Source organism: Neolamprologus brichardi, chromosome 2, assembly GCF_056152115.1.
Source record: "Neolamprologus brichardi isolate AB-2024 chromosome 2, ASM5615211v1, whole genome shotgun sequence".
Classification (NCBI taxonomy): domain Eukaryota; kingdom Metazoa; phylum Chordata; class Actinopteri; order Cichliformes; family Cichlidae; genus Neolamprologus; species Neolamprologus brichardi.
The window spans coordinates 4,718,762-4,736,368 of record NC_142105.1 but is presented as its reverse complement, the minus strand read 5'-3'; the positions used below and the strand labels follow the sequence as shown (position 1 = coordinate 4,736,368).

Sequence of the window (17,607 nt, the reverse complement as noted above, 5' to 3'; positions counted from 1 at the left end):
TTTTTTGAAGCAGGGATGATGATTAAAAGTTGTTGTAGACTTTGGTGAAATTCTCAGTAAATCTGGGCTATCTTAATTACTTTTGCTGTTTGTATTATTAATAAACTGCAGAAGGATGTTACCTTTAAGCTTGCTTCATAGATCATTTCTTATTGGTGCCAAATAATTCCTAAACAAAATATACTGTTGCTCTTTTAAAGCAGCTATTTGTTATAAGATTTTGACACTTAATGAATATAAAGTGTTGCTCAACTAGGCTGCAAATGTGTGTATTTGTGTGTGCGTGTAGAAAGCGGGATGGAGGCTGTGGTGAGATGGCAGTTGATAAATTGTTGTTATCTTGCTATCGTGGAAAACAATATTAACATGAATGGGGGACTGGTTACATCGACTGAAGTAGCTTCAAGGCATTTTAGTGACCAAATGTTTTGACTTCTTCTGTTTTATGGTTGGGTTGTTTTTTTTGGCTGAATGAGTTGGCATGGAGAGCACGTAAAAAACCACCATGGGGCTACACTTGTACATCTGATGTGCTTTGATACACATCAACAATCATTTTGGAACTCTATGTGTATTTGTAATATATATTTCAGTCTGGATTACTTGCTGCCAAGCCTATTACAGTACACGAACAACAAAAATAGGCTCTGAGAAATGCTGCTTTGATAAGCCTCGGCTTATCACCCACACATTTCATCCCTTCTAGTGTCCTTATTCAAGAAATTTGGCAATATTTTAGGCTACCTTGTAGTCATTTCCGTGAGCTTTCCTCTGTGTGTGTGTGTGTGCTCCAGCAGTTCCTTCTAAAGCAGCCTCTGGAGAGACAGCAGAGGAGGTATGTATGAGTTGGATGCCTCCTTGACAACACCTTGGAGGTAAAAATCAATGTCTGCCAAACAAAGTGAAATGTTAGGCTGCAGCCAATACATGACAGATGAGGCTTAGGGTGGTATTTTCTAAGGTGAATGAAGACTGGAACGCAGACAGCCCTGTCTGCTGATGTCAAGCAAAGGAGCATTAGAGAGATTTTGAAGGACAGTACATCTGACTTCCCTGATTACTTTTATTATTGATTAACAGGATGTGGACATGTGTGAGAGCCACTCTGAAATGGAAAGGGGATGAGGTTGAAAATTAAGAACGACTGCACGCCAGATTAAACTTTAAAGGCCAGTTTCACTAATGAATTGTGATGCCGGGCCACTCAAGAGACATTGCCCCCAACTGGGGTTGTACCAAAGTAGTCGTCTTGATTAGATTGGATTAGTCCTCAGATCGGAGCAGCGTTCTGCTTCATAGGATGACCAAAATTGTTTTATAAGTCACATTATTTTACAGCCGAATGACTTGTATTTTGTGTCTAACAAAAAAACAAAACAAAAAAACTTGCACTTTCCATGTCAGTGCTCAGCACAAAGAGTTTTCGGAGGATCCCAGATTCCTCACGGTGGAGCTCAGACTATGCAGCTGAATTGGCCAGGCTAGAGCCTGGCACATTAGTGGAGAAAACACGGTGTTGCTACCTTATGCATGATCAGTCTTCTCAACTCCAGCAGTGACCTCAGCGCAGAGCCGTGGGCCATATCATGTTGCTGATTGAGCATGCACCAAGTCTCAGAGGGTAAGCGGGTTACATCTTAGTTCCTCTTGCAGAGAGAAGCAGAGGGTGTTCTGAAGTAAAATTCCAAAACATCAGTAGTGCTAGAAGGCTTTTCTCAGTGGGCTTTAAAGTGTGTCTGCATGCCTGTGTGCGCACACGTGTATAGACTGTACCGCCTAACACATGCTAGCACACATAAAGTTTATCACCTATGCCCATGGAGGATATTGACGTCTGTAACACGACCCTACCCACCACTAGAAGGCACAAGTCTGTGAATACTATAAGAATAAACCAATGATTTGTCCTATTATTATTCTTGTCCCGTGCTCTGCTCTGTGGCCAAGAGTAATGCAACAGTGGGGTATCAATTCATAGCCTTGGCCTCAGGAAAGCTCTTTGGAAAGCAGAGGGATTTTCAGCCTGTCTGCTGTAGCTCCAGCTCTCAAGCCAGACACTGCAAGAAATGTTGGCCTAGTGAATTATATGTGGGATAGTTGGAAGGAGACAGGTAAGGGGGAGATATAAAAGCAAACATGCACTGTTTGTTCGTTGTAGTGCGTTTGATAAAGAGACTCGGTTGGCTCAAACATGCAGTTTGCTCTATTCCTAACCAGAAGGAACAGTTTCATCTTTATTTTATGCCGCCTCTTTTACATTTCATTGTATTCCACTGTTACAGTGTCATTTATAACACTTTATTCTTGTCGGGGCCTCCCCTGAATGCATATAGTTACTACCTTAATGGTAATGGTGTAAAATACCAAAATATTACAGAGCCCTGCTTGAATTTTTTGCTCACTATCAAATATGAACATCTAGAAAAGATCATCCTATTTGTTTATTCATTGTGGTGTGAAAGATCCACATTATAAATCTCCTTCTTCTCAAATTTCCTCACAATGAAGGTGAAAATTAGTCATCTCTCGCAAGTGGAGTGCATCCAATTGAGAACAATATGCCAACAATTAATCAGGAAAAGATAGGCTTTCTCATTTTTAGATGAATACTCCGTCCTTTGTCTTATTTCCCCACAAACTGAGCGATTTGCACAGGAAATGCAATTATAGCAACCGTTGGAAATGACTGTGCCACTACAACCAAGAGTGGTTTGTTTTTTTTTTCCTGCAACCATTTTCTCAAGTGATTGGAGAAGCGGGCTGTAAATGAATGAGGAGGCACATGAATAGTTCTCAGAATACACGTCATATTTTATGACCCGTAAGATCGTGCAGACAACTTTTTTTTCGGTAATTACTCATTCGGATCTATATTGCTTCATTCGGGGAAGTGAGTCACATTTCAGCAGAAATGGATAACATTGTTTCGTTGCTAATGCTGAGAAGCTTGGCGCAGTCAAAAAAAAAGTTGCTTAATATTCTCCAGCAATCTTCTGAATGTTCAAAAGCTTTTCTGCGGTGTCTAGGACCACCCCAGCTAAAGTTTCATGTTGGCTCCGTCAGGCAGTCATTGCTGCCTCTTACTGAAGGCTCAAGCCATTCAACCCACCGCGGTAATTTAGATAGAGTGAATCACTACTCTCAAGGCCAAACACTCATAGGGGAAAGTCAGAAACTGGCAACTTCTTTTCAAAATAATTCCACAAGAACCTTTGAAAAAAAGCCCTGGACTTAAACACATTCTGAGAAAAGCAAGTCTCTCCAGAGTCCTGATGTCTTACAAGCTGGTGATTTGTTTATATTGTACTGCTTGTTATATTGTAGTTAACTGCGCCCCTACTCTTCTTTCAAAATCAAACAGGAAGATGCAGTGATAGGAAATGACAGACTGCTGCAGTTACTGTCAATTGCATGTTAAAGACGTAAACAAATAGATCAAGCATTTGTGAGGGTTGCAAATTTATGCTGTATATTTGAGACTGATCTTTAATGTGTATGAAAATGTGTATATGTGCGTATGTGTAAATACGTATGTATGGATAGATAGAAACATATATGTATATATAAAAAATAAAAATAAATAAATAAATAAAATAAATAAATTAAAAAAAAGAATAATAATAAAAAAAAAAATACACATGACATATAATGTGATTGCAAGGAGGTATTTCGGTAGTCTATAAATTACTAGATAGTGGAAAAGGGGTGGGATTAAATAAGCTCATGCTTCTTCCTGCTCCTTTTTGAACATAAAAGATATTTGTAGTTGTGGTTGCTCGTTTTCTTTTTGTTTTGCTTTGTTTATTTGTCTCTTTTAATTCTATGTTGTTGTACTTTTTTAACATGTTCAAAATAAAGATTCAATCAATCAATCAATCAATGTCTGAATGTTTAGAGAAATTTGACTGATTGACAGCAGACTGTCAAACTGGCGTGGGATACTCTAAAAGCAAATGAATTGTTTTATATCAATAAATTAGATGATTATTTCTTGTGATTAATCCACAGAGAATTGCCGACTAGTAAACTTCAGACATTTTAAAGCATTCTAAAAATGGCTGTGAGATATGTGTAGACTTCCATCATCTCAGCTGATGACTCACTGCTTTATTTTGTCATGATGCTGCTGCTAAAATTTGAATCATAGTAACACTGATCATGCAATGTGTTACATTATATGTATTTACATATAATCCCTTGTATCTATAACTAGTTACCAAATAGTGCAGCTAAAATATTTATTTCTTCTTGTTTCAATTTCCGAGTGCTTCTTTAGATCGAGTATAAGTGTTAGAAAAGTGAGAACTGGCACACTTCCCTGTGGACTCTTCCTGGTTTCTTTAGGTTCAAGAAAACACAGCGGTGCGTGCAATGTCAGTGCTTAAAACTGTGCTGCCTGCGCCGAACTTAGAAACTGTAGCATTTTATCTAGGTGCGAACACGATCTCTCTGGACAAACAAGGAAGCCGAAGCTGTCCACACATGAATAAATACAACCAAGTGTTTTGTCAGCAGGCTAATTGTCAAAGCAGCTTTTGAGAAGGAGTGTAATTACTATGTAATCGGAGAGCTGTCAGAAAGAACTGCTAAGCAGTCATCATCTGTATGATGATCTGCCATCTGTAGCAATGTCTGCAGGAGAGAGAGGGAGAGGGAAGAGGAGAGATGGAAAAACAGTAATGTGAAGCTGCTCGCATTCACTGCTCTCTGATGGAATCAACTTTCTAAGTGTATTTACAAATCATACGTTGGAAATAAATGGCAGAGATTTTAAGCACAATGTGAGCTGATGAATGCCTATATGGCTGTGTAGGAGCACATTACGTGTGGGTAAATGGAGTGTCTGTTTCTATAATGCAATAATTATGTAATCCCTGAAATATTGGTTACATCCCGATTCCCCTGCTAAGAAATGGCTTAAAAGAAATTTCTGTCTTTGATCAGACAGAAAGTCAGGAGAAGAGTGGGCAAGGCTGCAAAAGCACTGAAGGTACTCTGGCAGGAAATATGATGGAATTCACACAGCTGCTGCTGCTGCTTCTTCTTCTTCTTCTTTTTTTTTCCCTCAAAACCCCCAGTCCCTGAAAATTGCCAACTCTCTTTGCAGAGTAAATCCCCAAAACTCACCTAGGGCAAGGTTGTTCTAATGGTTCCAAATTCCACTGGGTACTGCCCCCCCAACCCCCCAGCCCCTCCCCATTACGAAACACCACCCTCACTCCACCTTCAGGGCTTCTCAGTGAAAAGCTGCTGTCTTTTTTCACTACTAAAGAAAACTGCCGTCTTCAACAGCTGAGGTGAAAAGAAACGTAGCCATTGATGAGAAAGAATTTATTGATTTTGAACATCCTACCTAGTCTAGATGGCTTGTTTTATCATAGAGTCCATTTATTATTCATTTCACATAAAAGTCAAACTGGGATTTTTTTTTTTTAAGTGATCTCCCATTTTTAACAGTATGTTTTGTGAATTACAATCAAGCAGAGTGACGGTTCTGCATTTTATTTTCACGTTTCTCTTTTTTTCATTGTTTCTTTTTGCATTTTTTTCTGTAATTGTAAATATTCCTCTGTGCGTATATAAAAAGTAAGCAGAATACCTTAAGCGGTAATAGAAAAGCTACGGCCTCCACAAGTTATCTGTGATCTGTTTTGATGGAATTCTTGTGATGCACACATACTGCAATTTTCCTATTGGAGAAGGGCGAGCCAGTCAAAGCAAATGCCCTTTCAATTCCATTAGCAGTTGCATCAGTCTCTTAATGGAGAGTAAAATGGCACAAGACCTTTTGCAGTACTTATACAATGAATATGAAAAGGCTTTCACTAAGGCTGCCAAGCTTAGTGGGTGCAAAACGACTTTTAATTGTGTCCCAACTCAGTGTTGGAACATTATGCGCTGTATTCCAGGCTTGTCAATGCTTTCATCAAAAAAATATATTTTCAAAGGATGAACATCATAGAAACGTAATTGGTCTAAATGCCCCAGTATCAAGAAGGGGTATGAAACAGATTCTAGAAAATGTAGTGATAGCTTAACTCAGCTTACTGACAGTGATAGCCTCTGTTACAGTTATTCCGAATGGACCAAATCTGTGAATAGACACATCTAAGCTGTTTTAGATTGTCTGCTTACCAAAAAACGTCTTCTATAAAAACTGTGTAGGGGTGTCGTCCTTGCGATAGACGTTTCTGGTTCACTAATACCGCTCAGTGCACTTTTCTCTTGTAAACACACTGCAGTAGGAAAGTCTTCAGATCACAAACTTCTAAAAACAGTATTAAAAGAAATTAAAAACAGAGATCCACCCTCGTCGGTGTTTATGCAAATATGCAGGGGGCTTCATAAATCTACATTTGATACCGCAAGCGTCATTAAGATGAGAATGAGTCTGTCATTTCAGCACTTGCATGCAGTATTAATCACAAAGGTCCTTTTAAACCATGTTGCTGATGGAGATGATGACAAGCTGAAGTTGAGGAATTATGCAAAGGAGGCATCCGTCTTGATCTGATTTCAAAGCAAAGCCCCATAAACCACACAGCTGTTTCATCTGCCTTTCTAGTCACTAAGTCTTCACATTAAAGGGCAGCTTAATTCCCTCTGTGTCTTGATGGAAGACAATGCCAGGTTTCTTAAAGGGTCATTGTTTTAGTTTGCTTCTTCTTCTTTCTTTTTTTTAAAACACACAGTCCAACATCTGCTAGGCCGTGGGTAATGTAAATGAAATTGCTATGGCGCCATAAGCCCATAATTTAGCATGGTTTGCTTTTCAAGCCTTCAACTCTGACTGTGAAGTTCACGGAGAATGTGCAGTGGACTGCTACTCTCCTGCTACCACTTTTTCCTCATTGGTTAACATGGAATCAGAAGGAGAGAGGGTGTCTCAGACCATGTCCTGAGTGAAATTGGATTCAAACTCACATCTCAAATTAGAGACCAGAAACCATTGCACCTCATACTCCGATATAAACCTACCGTGTGCAGCGAAATTGATCACATGAAAAAAAAAAAAGTGTTGTTATGACCTATACATACAGCCTAGGATTTCAAAATGTTCTGACTTGAAAGGTTCGATAGTATATAAAATGTAGCATGCTATTAAAATATTGATTCTTATAATAAAATACAGACAAGTGTCTTTTAGAAGCTCACCATTTGATCTTAACCAGACAAAGATTAAGGGGATGACATATGTTTGCATAATTAAAGTCCTCACAGAGTTGTGTTTCAGATATAAACACTTAAAAGAGCATAACGCTGTGATATATCTCAGTGCAATTCTTCGAAGAGTTAGGTGGTCAAAAGGGTTACTCCCTAGATTTATACTGTGTATGTGCTGATGTAGAGAGACGATTTCATCAAGCTTCCCAAGGCTGTCGCTTCTCCCTCGGTGTGGCATCGAGAATCTGGTATATTTACCACATTTTGAGACAGTTTTTGGCACTTTCTGTTTAGGTAAACCGTTGTTTTTTGTTCAGCGGCTGCTACATCTGTCTTTGTAACAGGCAGTTCAGTGGATTGTGGCACAGCAGCCTTGTAGCAGTTTGTAAAGCACTGCATAGGATGCAGCTTAATGTAGTTCATGGGGTTTTATGTTCTCTTAGTTCATTGTGGGATTATACATTCAAATGCTGCATGACAAATCCTACTCCTTTGAAGGTTTGGGGAATTTTGTGTTTACTAAGCACTTTGCTTAGCATGTGCTCTGAGATTTAAAAATAATATGAGACAGCTTATTTTCATGTTATAGTTCAGACATGCCTTTAACATGTTGAATCATCAGAAATTGATTTAGGAGTAATCATAAACTGATGACAGAGGAAGTGCTCAGACTCGAGGCTCATCTTTTTGCTTACTGTGGTGGCACCGCTCCCAAAAACCATAATCCACCTGCGCTGCGTACCACATTTTTATGGGTTCGAAGTAAGTTCCATTTTCAAACTCTCAGGGTAAGTTGCAAAATAAACAGGAGTAATTAAGGCATTAAAATAAAGATTTGTTCAGATCTCCCATGTGCAGTATTTACGATGTGTGACGGTAGGACAGATTGTTTTTACGAACTGATTTCAGTCAAATATTTCATTTGATTGGTTGGAGATTATATTCAGCTTCGTTAAAATCCTTTTGCAGGCACTAAAAAGTAATGTGCCTACGTTTTGCTTTTTAAAATAATACTTTCTTGTCGTAAACATTTCACTTGCTTCCGCGTTAGATACTTCCTTGTGTTATCGTCTTGATTGTCCCCTCAGCTGCATTCTCCTTTCCTGCTCATTGACATTTCACTGGTACACTGGTGCATGCTGATTACATGAAAGTGCTTCTGCTGGAAAGTGGAGCTCACGGGTGCTGCAGGCTCATACAGTGGAATTAGACCCAAAGGTGAAGTAAAACCAGCCAGTGTTGATAGATAATCCACATTTCTATTAGCCTACTTAGCACTTTTCTAATAGAGCCCATAGTCTAGCCTGGGAAATGAGTGGGCTGCTGTGTTTTTCGTTATTACTAAGTCATGTCAACCATATATTTTTTTTAAAATACTCATACTGTAGCTGATCTTAGGCAATTAGCGTTCACAACTGACTTTGAATGTGGCGATGTCAGGTGATGAGAGGCTTGTGTTTGATTGGATTTGATAAAAGTCTAATCATGGGCCACAAAAAGGAGAAAAAAAAACGAACCTTCGTCTGCGTCTGATGATTTGCTTTTATGGACTTTACAGCCACATGCTGATGCTATGTAATTGCAGTCAGGAATTAATTAAATTTTGATTGGCCTTCTGAACCAGCATTGTGGACTCTTGTCACTACTGATTCTGCTCCGTCACGTCCATCTGTGTAACTTTGTGTCTAGCTGTCTATGTGAAGACCGACCTCCTCGTTTGTGTCTAAAGATGAAAGTGATGTTCTTGGAAATTATAATATTAAAAAGCCACGCGTATGTGTGTATGTAGGTGCACGTTGCTACTGCATGTGAAAAAAGTCGGGGTTTTTTTCCCTGTTTTTACTTACTTGAAGATTTTTCCTTGCTGTGAATGTCTTTCATGTTTCCTCTGAGCTATATGCAACTAAATGGCTCATTTGCCAGAACTGAATAGGTTGTTTTATGCATAGGGTTGCACACTGAAAAGGGAAAAGCACATAGACAAGGATGCAAATTGCTTGGTCATTAAAGGATCCTTTCAAAATGATGACTTGAGTCCTTTCAATGAAGCTGTTCCTTGCAGCCAACAGCGCAGATTTTGATCCTTGTGTACATTGTTGAGTAAGCAAAGGTTAAATCATACGCTGGAAATCAGTGTTCATGTGCTGTAAATTTAAACTCATAGGCTTCTAGGCTTCATAAAAATTCATGCTGTCAGTGCAAAAACAACAGGAGCTCCTAAAAAAAAACAACAACACACACAACTCCCGACTTTTTCAATATTCTTCAGGCTCTCTGTAAGGCAAGAAAGACGATACCCATTTGGGGCTCATTGGAGCAAATCAGAATTGTCAGCACTGTGGGTTTTTACCTTTTAAACAGGGAAGATGGATAGATAATCACCACATGCCATTCTGGGGGCCAATTACACAGCTTTGTGTGAAATTGGAAAACCTGTTCTCTCAGAGCTCTAATGGATGTTCTGGTCATTAGTTATTTGAGAGTCTTCTCTGGCTGTAATCAAACATGAAACATTGCGTTAAGCGCCCATAAAAGAACAGCTGCCTCTCTAAGTGACCTTCTGTTTAAGAGAACCCAACTGTCAGCCATGTGGCGTTTTGTGACAATTATTATGTGTATCGCCATAAAAGCAGTTCTTATTTCCTGTTTTTTTGCAGTGGTTGCATCTCATTTTAATGTCTTGCTCTCGGTTGTATTTACCTTTCTGGGTCTGTTAAGTGGCGCTGTGCTGTCATAGCTCGCGTATGAGGCAAATGCATAATCTTACCCATCTGCTCTCTCTTTGCAGTCGCGTCGCTTCAGTCTGGGTGTAATTTTAATCAGCAAAATAAATTATTTATTATTTCGATTTTCCCATTATTAGGGTTCCTTAAACTTCTATGCTGATGCCTGTTTTTCTCTCTCCTCCTCTCCAGGTGACCATCTGTCAAGTCAGCAAGCTCCACCTCCTCTGCCACCAGCTCCACCCCCACACCGGCAACACCCCTCCATCACTTCCCTGAGCCGAAGCTCACTGGCCAATCAAAGGAGCCCGAGTCCACCACCCACAGCCGGCCTGGCGGCTGACTTGCAGAGTACGGCGGAATGCGTCCAGCTGCAGGACAGCTGGGTCCTGGGCAGCAATGTGGCCCTGGAGAGCAGGTGAGTGAACCATGGTGACCTACAACAGAACTGAAAGATTCAGGTCCAGATGTTATACTTGATGTATTTTTCACCACTTTACATGCTGCATTTTTCATTTGAAAAGTGAGGGAAGTGGAAGTTGGCATATCTGTGTGCTGCGTGTTGAATTTTAATGCTTTTTTTCTGTCACGTGTTTCATGTGTCCTAAATCTGGTGACCTGTCTCATTAATCCACTGGCCTGTTTGATGTGCTTTTAAGACATCAGCCCATATTTCTAAAACTTACCAGTCACTCAGTCTGTCATTAATGAGCTTTATATTTGTGTTTTTTATGCTTTCTGCACATCTTTGTGATCATTTTAATGATCTGCACGGACCCATATACACGATCAGCAGTGGAAGAAGGCACTGAATACATGGCAGTCTCAGTAGATGATAGTCTTGTTGGTAGCTTGCATCTTCCCCAAGACAACAGCGGGGACTCCAACAGCCGAGGCCGTGGAACACACTGAGAATTTCACAGCACAGATTTTTAATAGCTGATGATTTTATCGATGTTTTGGTGCCGTTCCTACAAACATGAGATGGTCACTCTATAATTTAAGGATTTCTCGACCAATTTTTAAAGTGATATTACACTAACACATGCTCATGACATAATATAGTTCCCAGTTCATCACATTTCTACACTCTGTATGAATCTAAAGGGGTGATTGAAGTCGGAGAGACACAATGAGAAGGAAAATACATGATTAGGGAGAAGTATGTGAATATCTCTGAACTTGACAGTTATAATCAGAGAGGCCATAACTTAACAAGAAACTTGGTAAGCAGAGCGTGTGTTATACCAAAATCTGCTGCGCAAGACACTACTTTGTCATAAGAGCCACTGCCAAGTTTTCGCCCTGAAACATTAGTTACATCTTTCTTAATCAGTGAGCTCAAAATATCCTGGCTAATGAAGTGTGGTACATTGCGCTGTGACTCAGAAATGGCCTAGAGTAGATGATTGCATTCTAGCCTGATATTTCACTGGCACAGCGTCCCCTTTCTGCGGCTCAGATGAATGTAAACTTTGAATTTTGCGTGTGGCAGCATGGGGTAACAATCTCCTATGATCTGACTGAATCAATCGGGATACGCGGTGACAGTCTCACTTTCTTGGGAAGATGCGGTGATTGAATACTAACCGCTCAATGACCTTGAGCTGTCTTAGCTGTATCGACAAAACAATATGTGCACACCTATCATCAGCTGAGGCATAAATCACTATCACCACAGTGGACTCTAAATCAAGTGCTTGTCAGTGGGTGGGAACAGGGGGTTGCCGAGAACCAACTGGGCCAAAAGGGAAGACCCGGTTCAGCACATAATTACAGATGTCAAGAAAACCACCAGGTTGGGAAATGTAAACAGAAGCTCAAGAAAGTATTCATTAGGCAGCCTTCAGGGGGTTTTGGGGCTGCAAAGTCCTGGCACAGCACATAAGAAGGTGGCCCAGAGTACCACAGGGATATGAATCTCTTTTGATTCCTCAACAGTGACTTGAATTTTATTTCTGATGGAGCGTAGTAGACGTGGCCATATGCGCCGGCAATAAATAATTCTGTACAAGGCAGTTGATTAAAAAAGTGTCAAGTATAAATCATAATGTTATGATCTTGTTTAATATATTTCCTGTGACATCAAGACCTCCTTGAAAATAAAGCACTCATTTGACAGCATTAGCTACTTTTACAGCAATTAGCCATAATGAATTTTGTGTGTGTAACCTCCCATAAAAGTGTTGGGCTTCAAAGCACGAGTGCACTAATTTGACTCAATACCAACTAGCTTTCACAATGAATAGCTTTCAGTGTTCTTTAAAATGAGTGAAGTGCTGCACTCAGTAACTACTGCGGTAACTCCGGCTCATTATTATATGGTGAGCGAATATCGCTGATCCCACTGTGATTACGCTGCCAAAGCTGTGTTAAAAATCAGAGTTTGATTTTGCCTCATTTACTCCAGCAGTTTAAACAGATTAAACGTATACATTAAGCAGATAAAGAAAAATTCAAATGAAACAGTCATCAATTTGTTTTACAACTTGAACCCAGCTATAGTTTGTAAAGGAAAAATATTACCATATCCTTTTCAAATAACTGTATAACTGTATAAATGTATTCGAGGTGAGCTTTTGTGCTAGGATCGTGTAATGTAAAGTGCTCAATTAGCTGACAAGTGCATGTTCAGCTTTATATTCGCTGTTATTCTGAAGAGCTAAGGAGACATTCAGATCCTTAAAAAAAGTGTGGAGTCGTTTTAATAAGCCCCCCAGGTTTTCTTCTTACTCATGACTTGGCTTCACTTCTCTGTGTAATATTTTCAATTAGAAATATTCAATTGAATTTCATTGTAAAATGAACTGTCATGTCTCTTAAGAGACTGGTGTACATCTGGAGTAATTATTCTTGAGCAGTGCTTAATCATTTGGGTGATATGGTATCAGTAATGTTGTTGCCTTTATGGTGTAAGCTATAAGCTCTGTGTGTGTTCCACTGTAGAAAAGACACGAAGGTGTCTGCTTTCCTAAATGTCCTTTGGAGGAAGTTTCAACATTTTTTTTTGCACTCCGTTTCAATGAGATTCAAGTAGAAAAGTCGTTATGACATTTGAGGATGATTCCTTTGAAGGCCAGCATAGCCACACGTTTGCAGTTATAAATGTACTGTCAATCCTCATTGGATTCATGCATCATGGGAGTCCTTTGGTGAAATGAAATTATGTCTCTGCTCTAAAATCATCACGTGTCCTTCAGATACTGCATTTTCATGGAAAATGTACTAGAATTGAAAAAGAACTGCAGAAGTAATCCAAGAGGATTTGGTTTATGCGTGCGCGTGCGGAGTTGTTTGTGTGGGACGAACATGTAAATCATGACTCAGACAGTCATGCTTCAGATAACAAAGGAGAAAGGGAACTTTTTTTTTGTTCTGGTACAACAGCCACTGTGTCATGATTGCACCATAACTGATTAGTCATGTGTAAGACACCAGCCAACTAGCCTTTTGGAAGAGAAAGAAGCACGCAGCGATGGCTGGTTACCTGCCAAAATGGATGGTGGTGTAGACAAAGTGGTAATCCTCAAGACATTTTTTTCTTTTACTGCATGTTTTGCTTTTTATTTATTTTGCCAACATCGTTGGTGCCAAGCACATTTCTGTGGTGTTTCCAGGTTTCTGCATTATTTCCCTCTAGCCTTTATTTTAGACTAGTCTATAAACAACTGCTGCTGGTGCTGCTGGTGGTGGTGCTGCTACTGTTGCTGGCGAAATGTAGTGCATCTTTTTTAAACATGAACAGTGTTACATTATAAGGAAAACTAGATTCATCTAAAAGACACATTATAAATGTAACCTTATTGGAAGGAACCACAAATATATCTCAAAACTGGGTTTCATGCAGACTGTCTCAGACATGCTATAAAAACACATCGTTGAATACATAAACACTAAGCTAGCAAACCTATTCAGATTCACTAAATACGATAAAATCCATGTGCGTGTCTGGTGGAGTGACTCAAGATGGAACCATGCTGATCAATGGCAAAAAAGTGTGGTGACACAAAAATACATTCACAGTGCAGAGCTAGCTCTAACAGATTAGCACTTGCTCGCACACCCACTGTTGAGAGGGCAGGTGCTAATCTGGAGGAGAGACCATAACTGCAGCAAGTGTGAAAACAAGTCACCGCAATGCCAACTCACATCTGTAGTCTGTTTTTTTTGGCCGTATTTAAAGCAGCCTGATTATTCCAGCTCTCACCTTGAAATGCTAATGCTAATACCGAAAGCGGCTAATGGCCAGATTACATATTCGCAGGGCTTCGATTTACATTGTTTCTAGTGTGCTCTCTCACCCCGACAGCTGGAGGTTAGCCGGAGACAAATCCACCCACTCACTGTTTAGTCTTTTGTCCTCTATGAGGATTTTTTCAAATGTCATCATGATGACAAGCAATGTTGTGAGAGCAGAGGAGACCAGGCTGGCTGCTGCTTTTGTGTTTTCGGGCATCTCAATGGGACAGACAGGCGTGCACACAAACACACTGCGATCACACTGACACACAGCCATTCACTCGCTCTCTATCCCTTTCAGTCTCACACTCTCTTGATTGTCTCTTTTCCCTCTCGCTCACTCACAACACACCACACTGCTATCACTGGGGCTGGCTGGATTAGCATAGTAATGTGCCTTGTTGCATCACACTGGCTGTAATCAATTACAGCCGGTCATCCAGTGTCTATAGCTGCAGACATTTACACTAGTCTGCTGTTTGTTAATCATGTCCAACAGCATTTCATCTTTAGACCCCTTCAGTCTGCTCTTTAGAGAAAAGTGCGGGCAAACATGAAAACCATCAGCACTAGAATTACTGAAAACGCCAAGTTCAATAAACGTCCGATATAAGAATTAGTCTTGGTAAGGCTGGTGCACACACATTCTAACCACTTTCAGACTGACCCTGCATTCTCAAGTACGAAGCAAAGAGGGATTTAACTGATGCAAGTATACCTGATTTTACCGTTTTAAACCACTAATGAATGTGCCATATGTTCTTGGTAATTATACACTGATTAGCCTCAACACTAAAACCACTGACAGGTGAAGTGAATAACACTGATTATCTCCTTACAATGACATCTGTCAGGGGCTGGATATATTGGGCAGCGAGCGAACAGTTCGTCAAGCCGATGTGTTGGAAGGAGGAAAAATGGGCAAGTCTGAAGATCTCTGAATTTTGACAAGGGCTAATTTGTGATGCCAAGAAAACTGAGTCAGAGCATCTCAAAAACAGCAAGCCTTGTTAGGATTTCTGGCATGTAGTGGTTAGTAACTACCAAAGGTTGTCTATGGAGGCACACGTGGTGAAACTGCTCCAGGGAACCCATAGTGATCGTACAAAAAAAAAGCTATTGTAGTACAAACTGCAGAAAATTGTAATGATGGCTTTGATAGAAAGTTGTCAAAACACACAGTGTGTGTCTACTGTTGAAAGTACCTGCAGTTGGCACCATGGAGTGTGCATGCCTGTTTTTTGCCTAGAGCAGAGATGGCCGCAAGGTTTGTACTGTGGAAAGAAGAGCCAGTGCTAGTATTCGTGTGGATGTTACTTGGACATTAAAAATGAATCTAAACATTGGTGCAGATGACATGTTCCCCTTCTTGGCAACAGTATTTACTGATGGCAGTGGCCATTATCAGCAGGATAATGCACTCTGTGACACGGTAGAAATTGTTCAGAAGCAGTTTGAGGAACATGACAGAGATTTTGAACTGTCATGTCGGCTCACATCGACTTGACCCGACCTTCAAATTCCCAAGATCTCAATCCGATCAGGCATCTGTGGGTTTTGTTGGAAAAACAAGTCAGATCTATGGAAGCCCCATCTTGCGATTTATAGGACTTAAAGGATCTGCAGCTAAGGTCTTGGTTCCAGTTACCACAAGACATCTTAAGAGGTCTTTTGGAGTCAATGCCTTGACGGATCAGAGGTGTTTTGGCAGCACTAAGGGGGCTTGCATACTGTTAGGCTGCTGGTTTTACTGGTGTGGCAGATCTGTGAAGGTAGATTTGCATTATTCAATCAGTTAATCAACTAAACATTGTAAATATCTATACCATTTTGTTTGATTTGTCTAGTAGTTGCTAAAAATGATACTTTGTGTATTCGTTTTTAGTGTCTAGTAGTAGTAGTAGTCTCTTTCCTGAGAATGAAATAATGTATTCATAGCATTGCCCAAATAAAGGACACACAGATTTACTGCATTTATTTAGAGGAAAATCTGTCTCCAGATCATCTGCCTAACTTGCAATCGTTGTTCACCTTCCTCAGATAGAGTACATAACCCTTCCAGCACACACATACACGTCCATGTCTCTTTCTGTCTACCTCATCAGATTGCATCCACTTACACTTAACTCCCCCGGTAGCCGTGTCTGTTTGCCTGCGTGTCTGACTACACGTCTGCCGCCTCCGACGTTGTGCAATTTTTGACCTCAATTCATACCCAACTGCATATTATAGAGTCTGCCGCAGCTACAGTACAGATTGTTCCAGACTGAGTGGTCTGAACTTCTCTTGGTTGCAGATGCCCGGTGCATTGTCATTCCAGCAGTGAAACCTCATAACCTTTAAATGGAATCCCTGTCTGATCACAATGGCACGTGTCAATTGAAGCATTGAGGAGCCAGACGATACAAATCTGACATTTGTTCTTTTAGTCAAGAATTGATCAGTGGAGGTTTTACCTCAGAGATATGCTCACAGGAGAAACAAGAAACCTGAAATATCAGCGGCACCGCTGAAATACAAGAAGTGCATTGTGGTGATGATGATGTGTGTAAAATCTGTACGCCGCTAATCAACTTTACTTAGAGACTAATATTCAGTCTGGAAAAAGAAGAATGCAGCAAAAGATGAAAGAATAATTTTTAGGAGCATTCAGAGCTGAACTATGTAGCCATGTGTTCATATTATATAATCAGCCAAACGTCTGATTATTATTAGTAAGTGCTACGACATGGATTTTCAGTCTTTAAGTGCTCGACTTCAGATTTTTCGCTCAATTAGCCATTCTCAAGCTCTTTAGTACAGAATCACAGTCAGGATTAAAACAGCCTTTACAAAACTTACATTTGAGACTTCACAGATGCTGCACAAATAATTGATGAGCAAACACGGGTTTATCGGTTTATTGGTGTGTTTAAATTAGTGGTTACCGTGGCAACCAACTCCTCCGGGAGAATCTACATAACACATTAAACACGACTTGTGGAAAAACATTGTGTAGGACTTTTAGCAGAATGTGAGAATAAGAAAGCAAATCGGTTCTTTCTCCTGCCCTTGGTCTGTGAAATTTGACTAATTTAGCACATTTGTGGTAGTGGTATTTAAATAACTTTTTTTTTGTCTTATGTAAGTCGTCGTTTGCCTGGGAGCCTGCATTTTATCACTATATCAGTTTAGATGTTTGTATTTAATGTATTGTTTTAGAGTTGTCCTCACCTTTTATGCAGTTTCTTTTTTTTCCAGTTGATATTAGGTGGTACAATATGGCTATTTTCAGGTGTAATTTTGTGTGTTACAGGTGTGGGTGACTCATTCATGTATGAGTACAAAGTATTCATAAAGAGAAAAATCATAAATGAAGCTGTTAAGTATTTTCTGGAGTGCTAAACTACTCGGGGTGCCTTACATCTAGAGTTTACAATACTGGTGTGAAAAAAACATGTTATCAATTTTCTAACTGTATTCTTCTTTATTTTAACAAAAA

The 17,607-nt window shown here is 39.9% G+C and overlaps 1 protein-coding gene across 5 annotated transcripts in view; it reads left to right on the top strand.

Annotated features, from left to right (window-relative positions):
• The window catches only part of si:dkey-237h12.3 (teneurin-3), a 145,156-nt gene that overhangs the window by 53,818 nt on the left and 73,731 nt on the right, over positions 1-17,607 (top strand). For all 5 annotated transcript variants that reach the window (XM_087846337.1, XM_087846364.1, XM_087846358.1 and 2 more), the window contains exon 5: positions 10,080-10,305. In XM_087846337.1, coding sequence (XP_087702463.1) covers positions 10,080-10,305 — 226 coding nt within the window. The remainder of the gene's footprint in view (positions 1-10,079; positions 10,306-17,607) is intronic.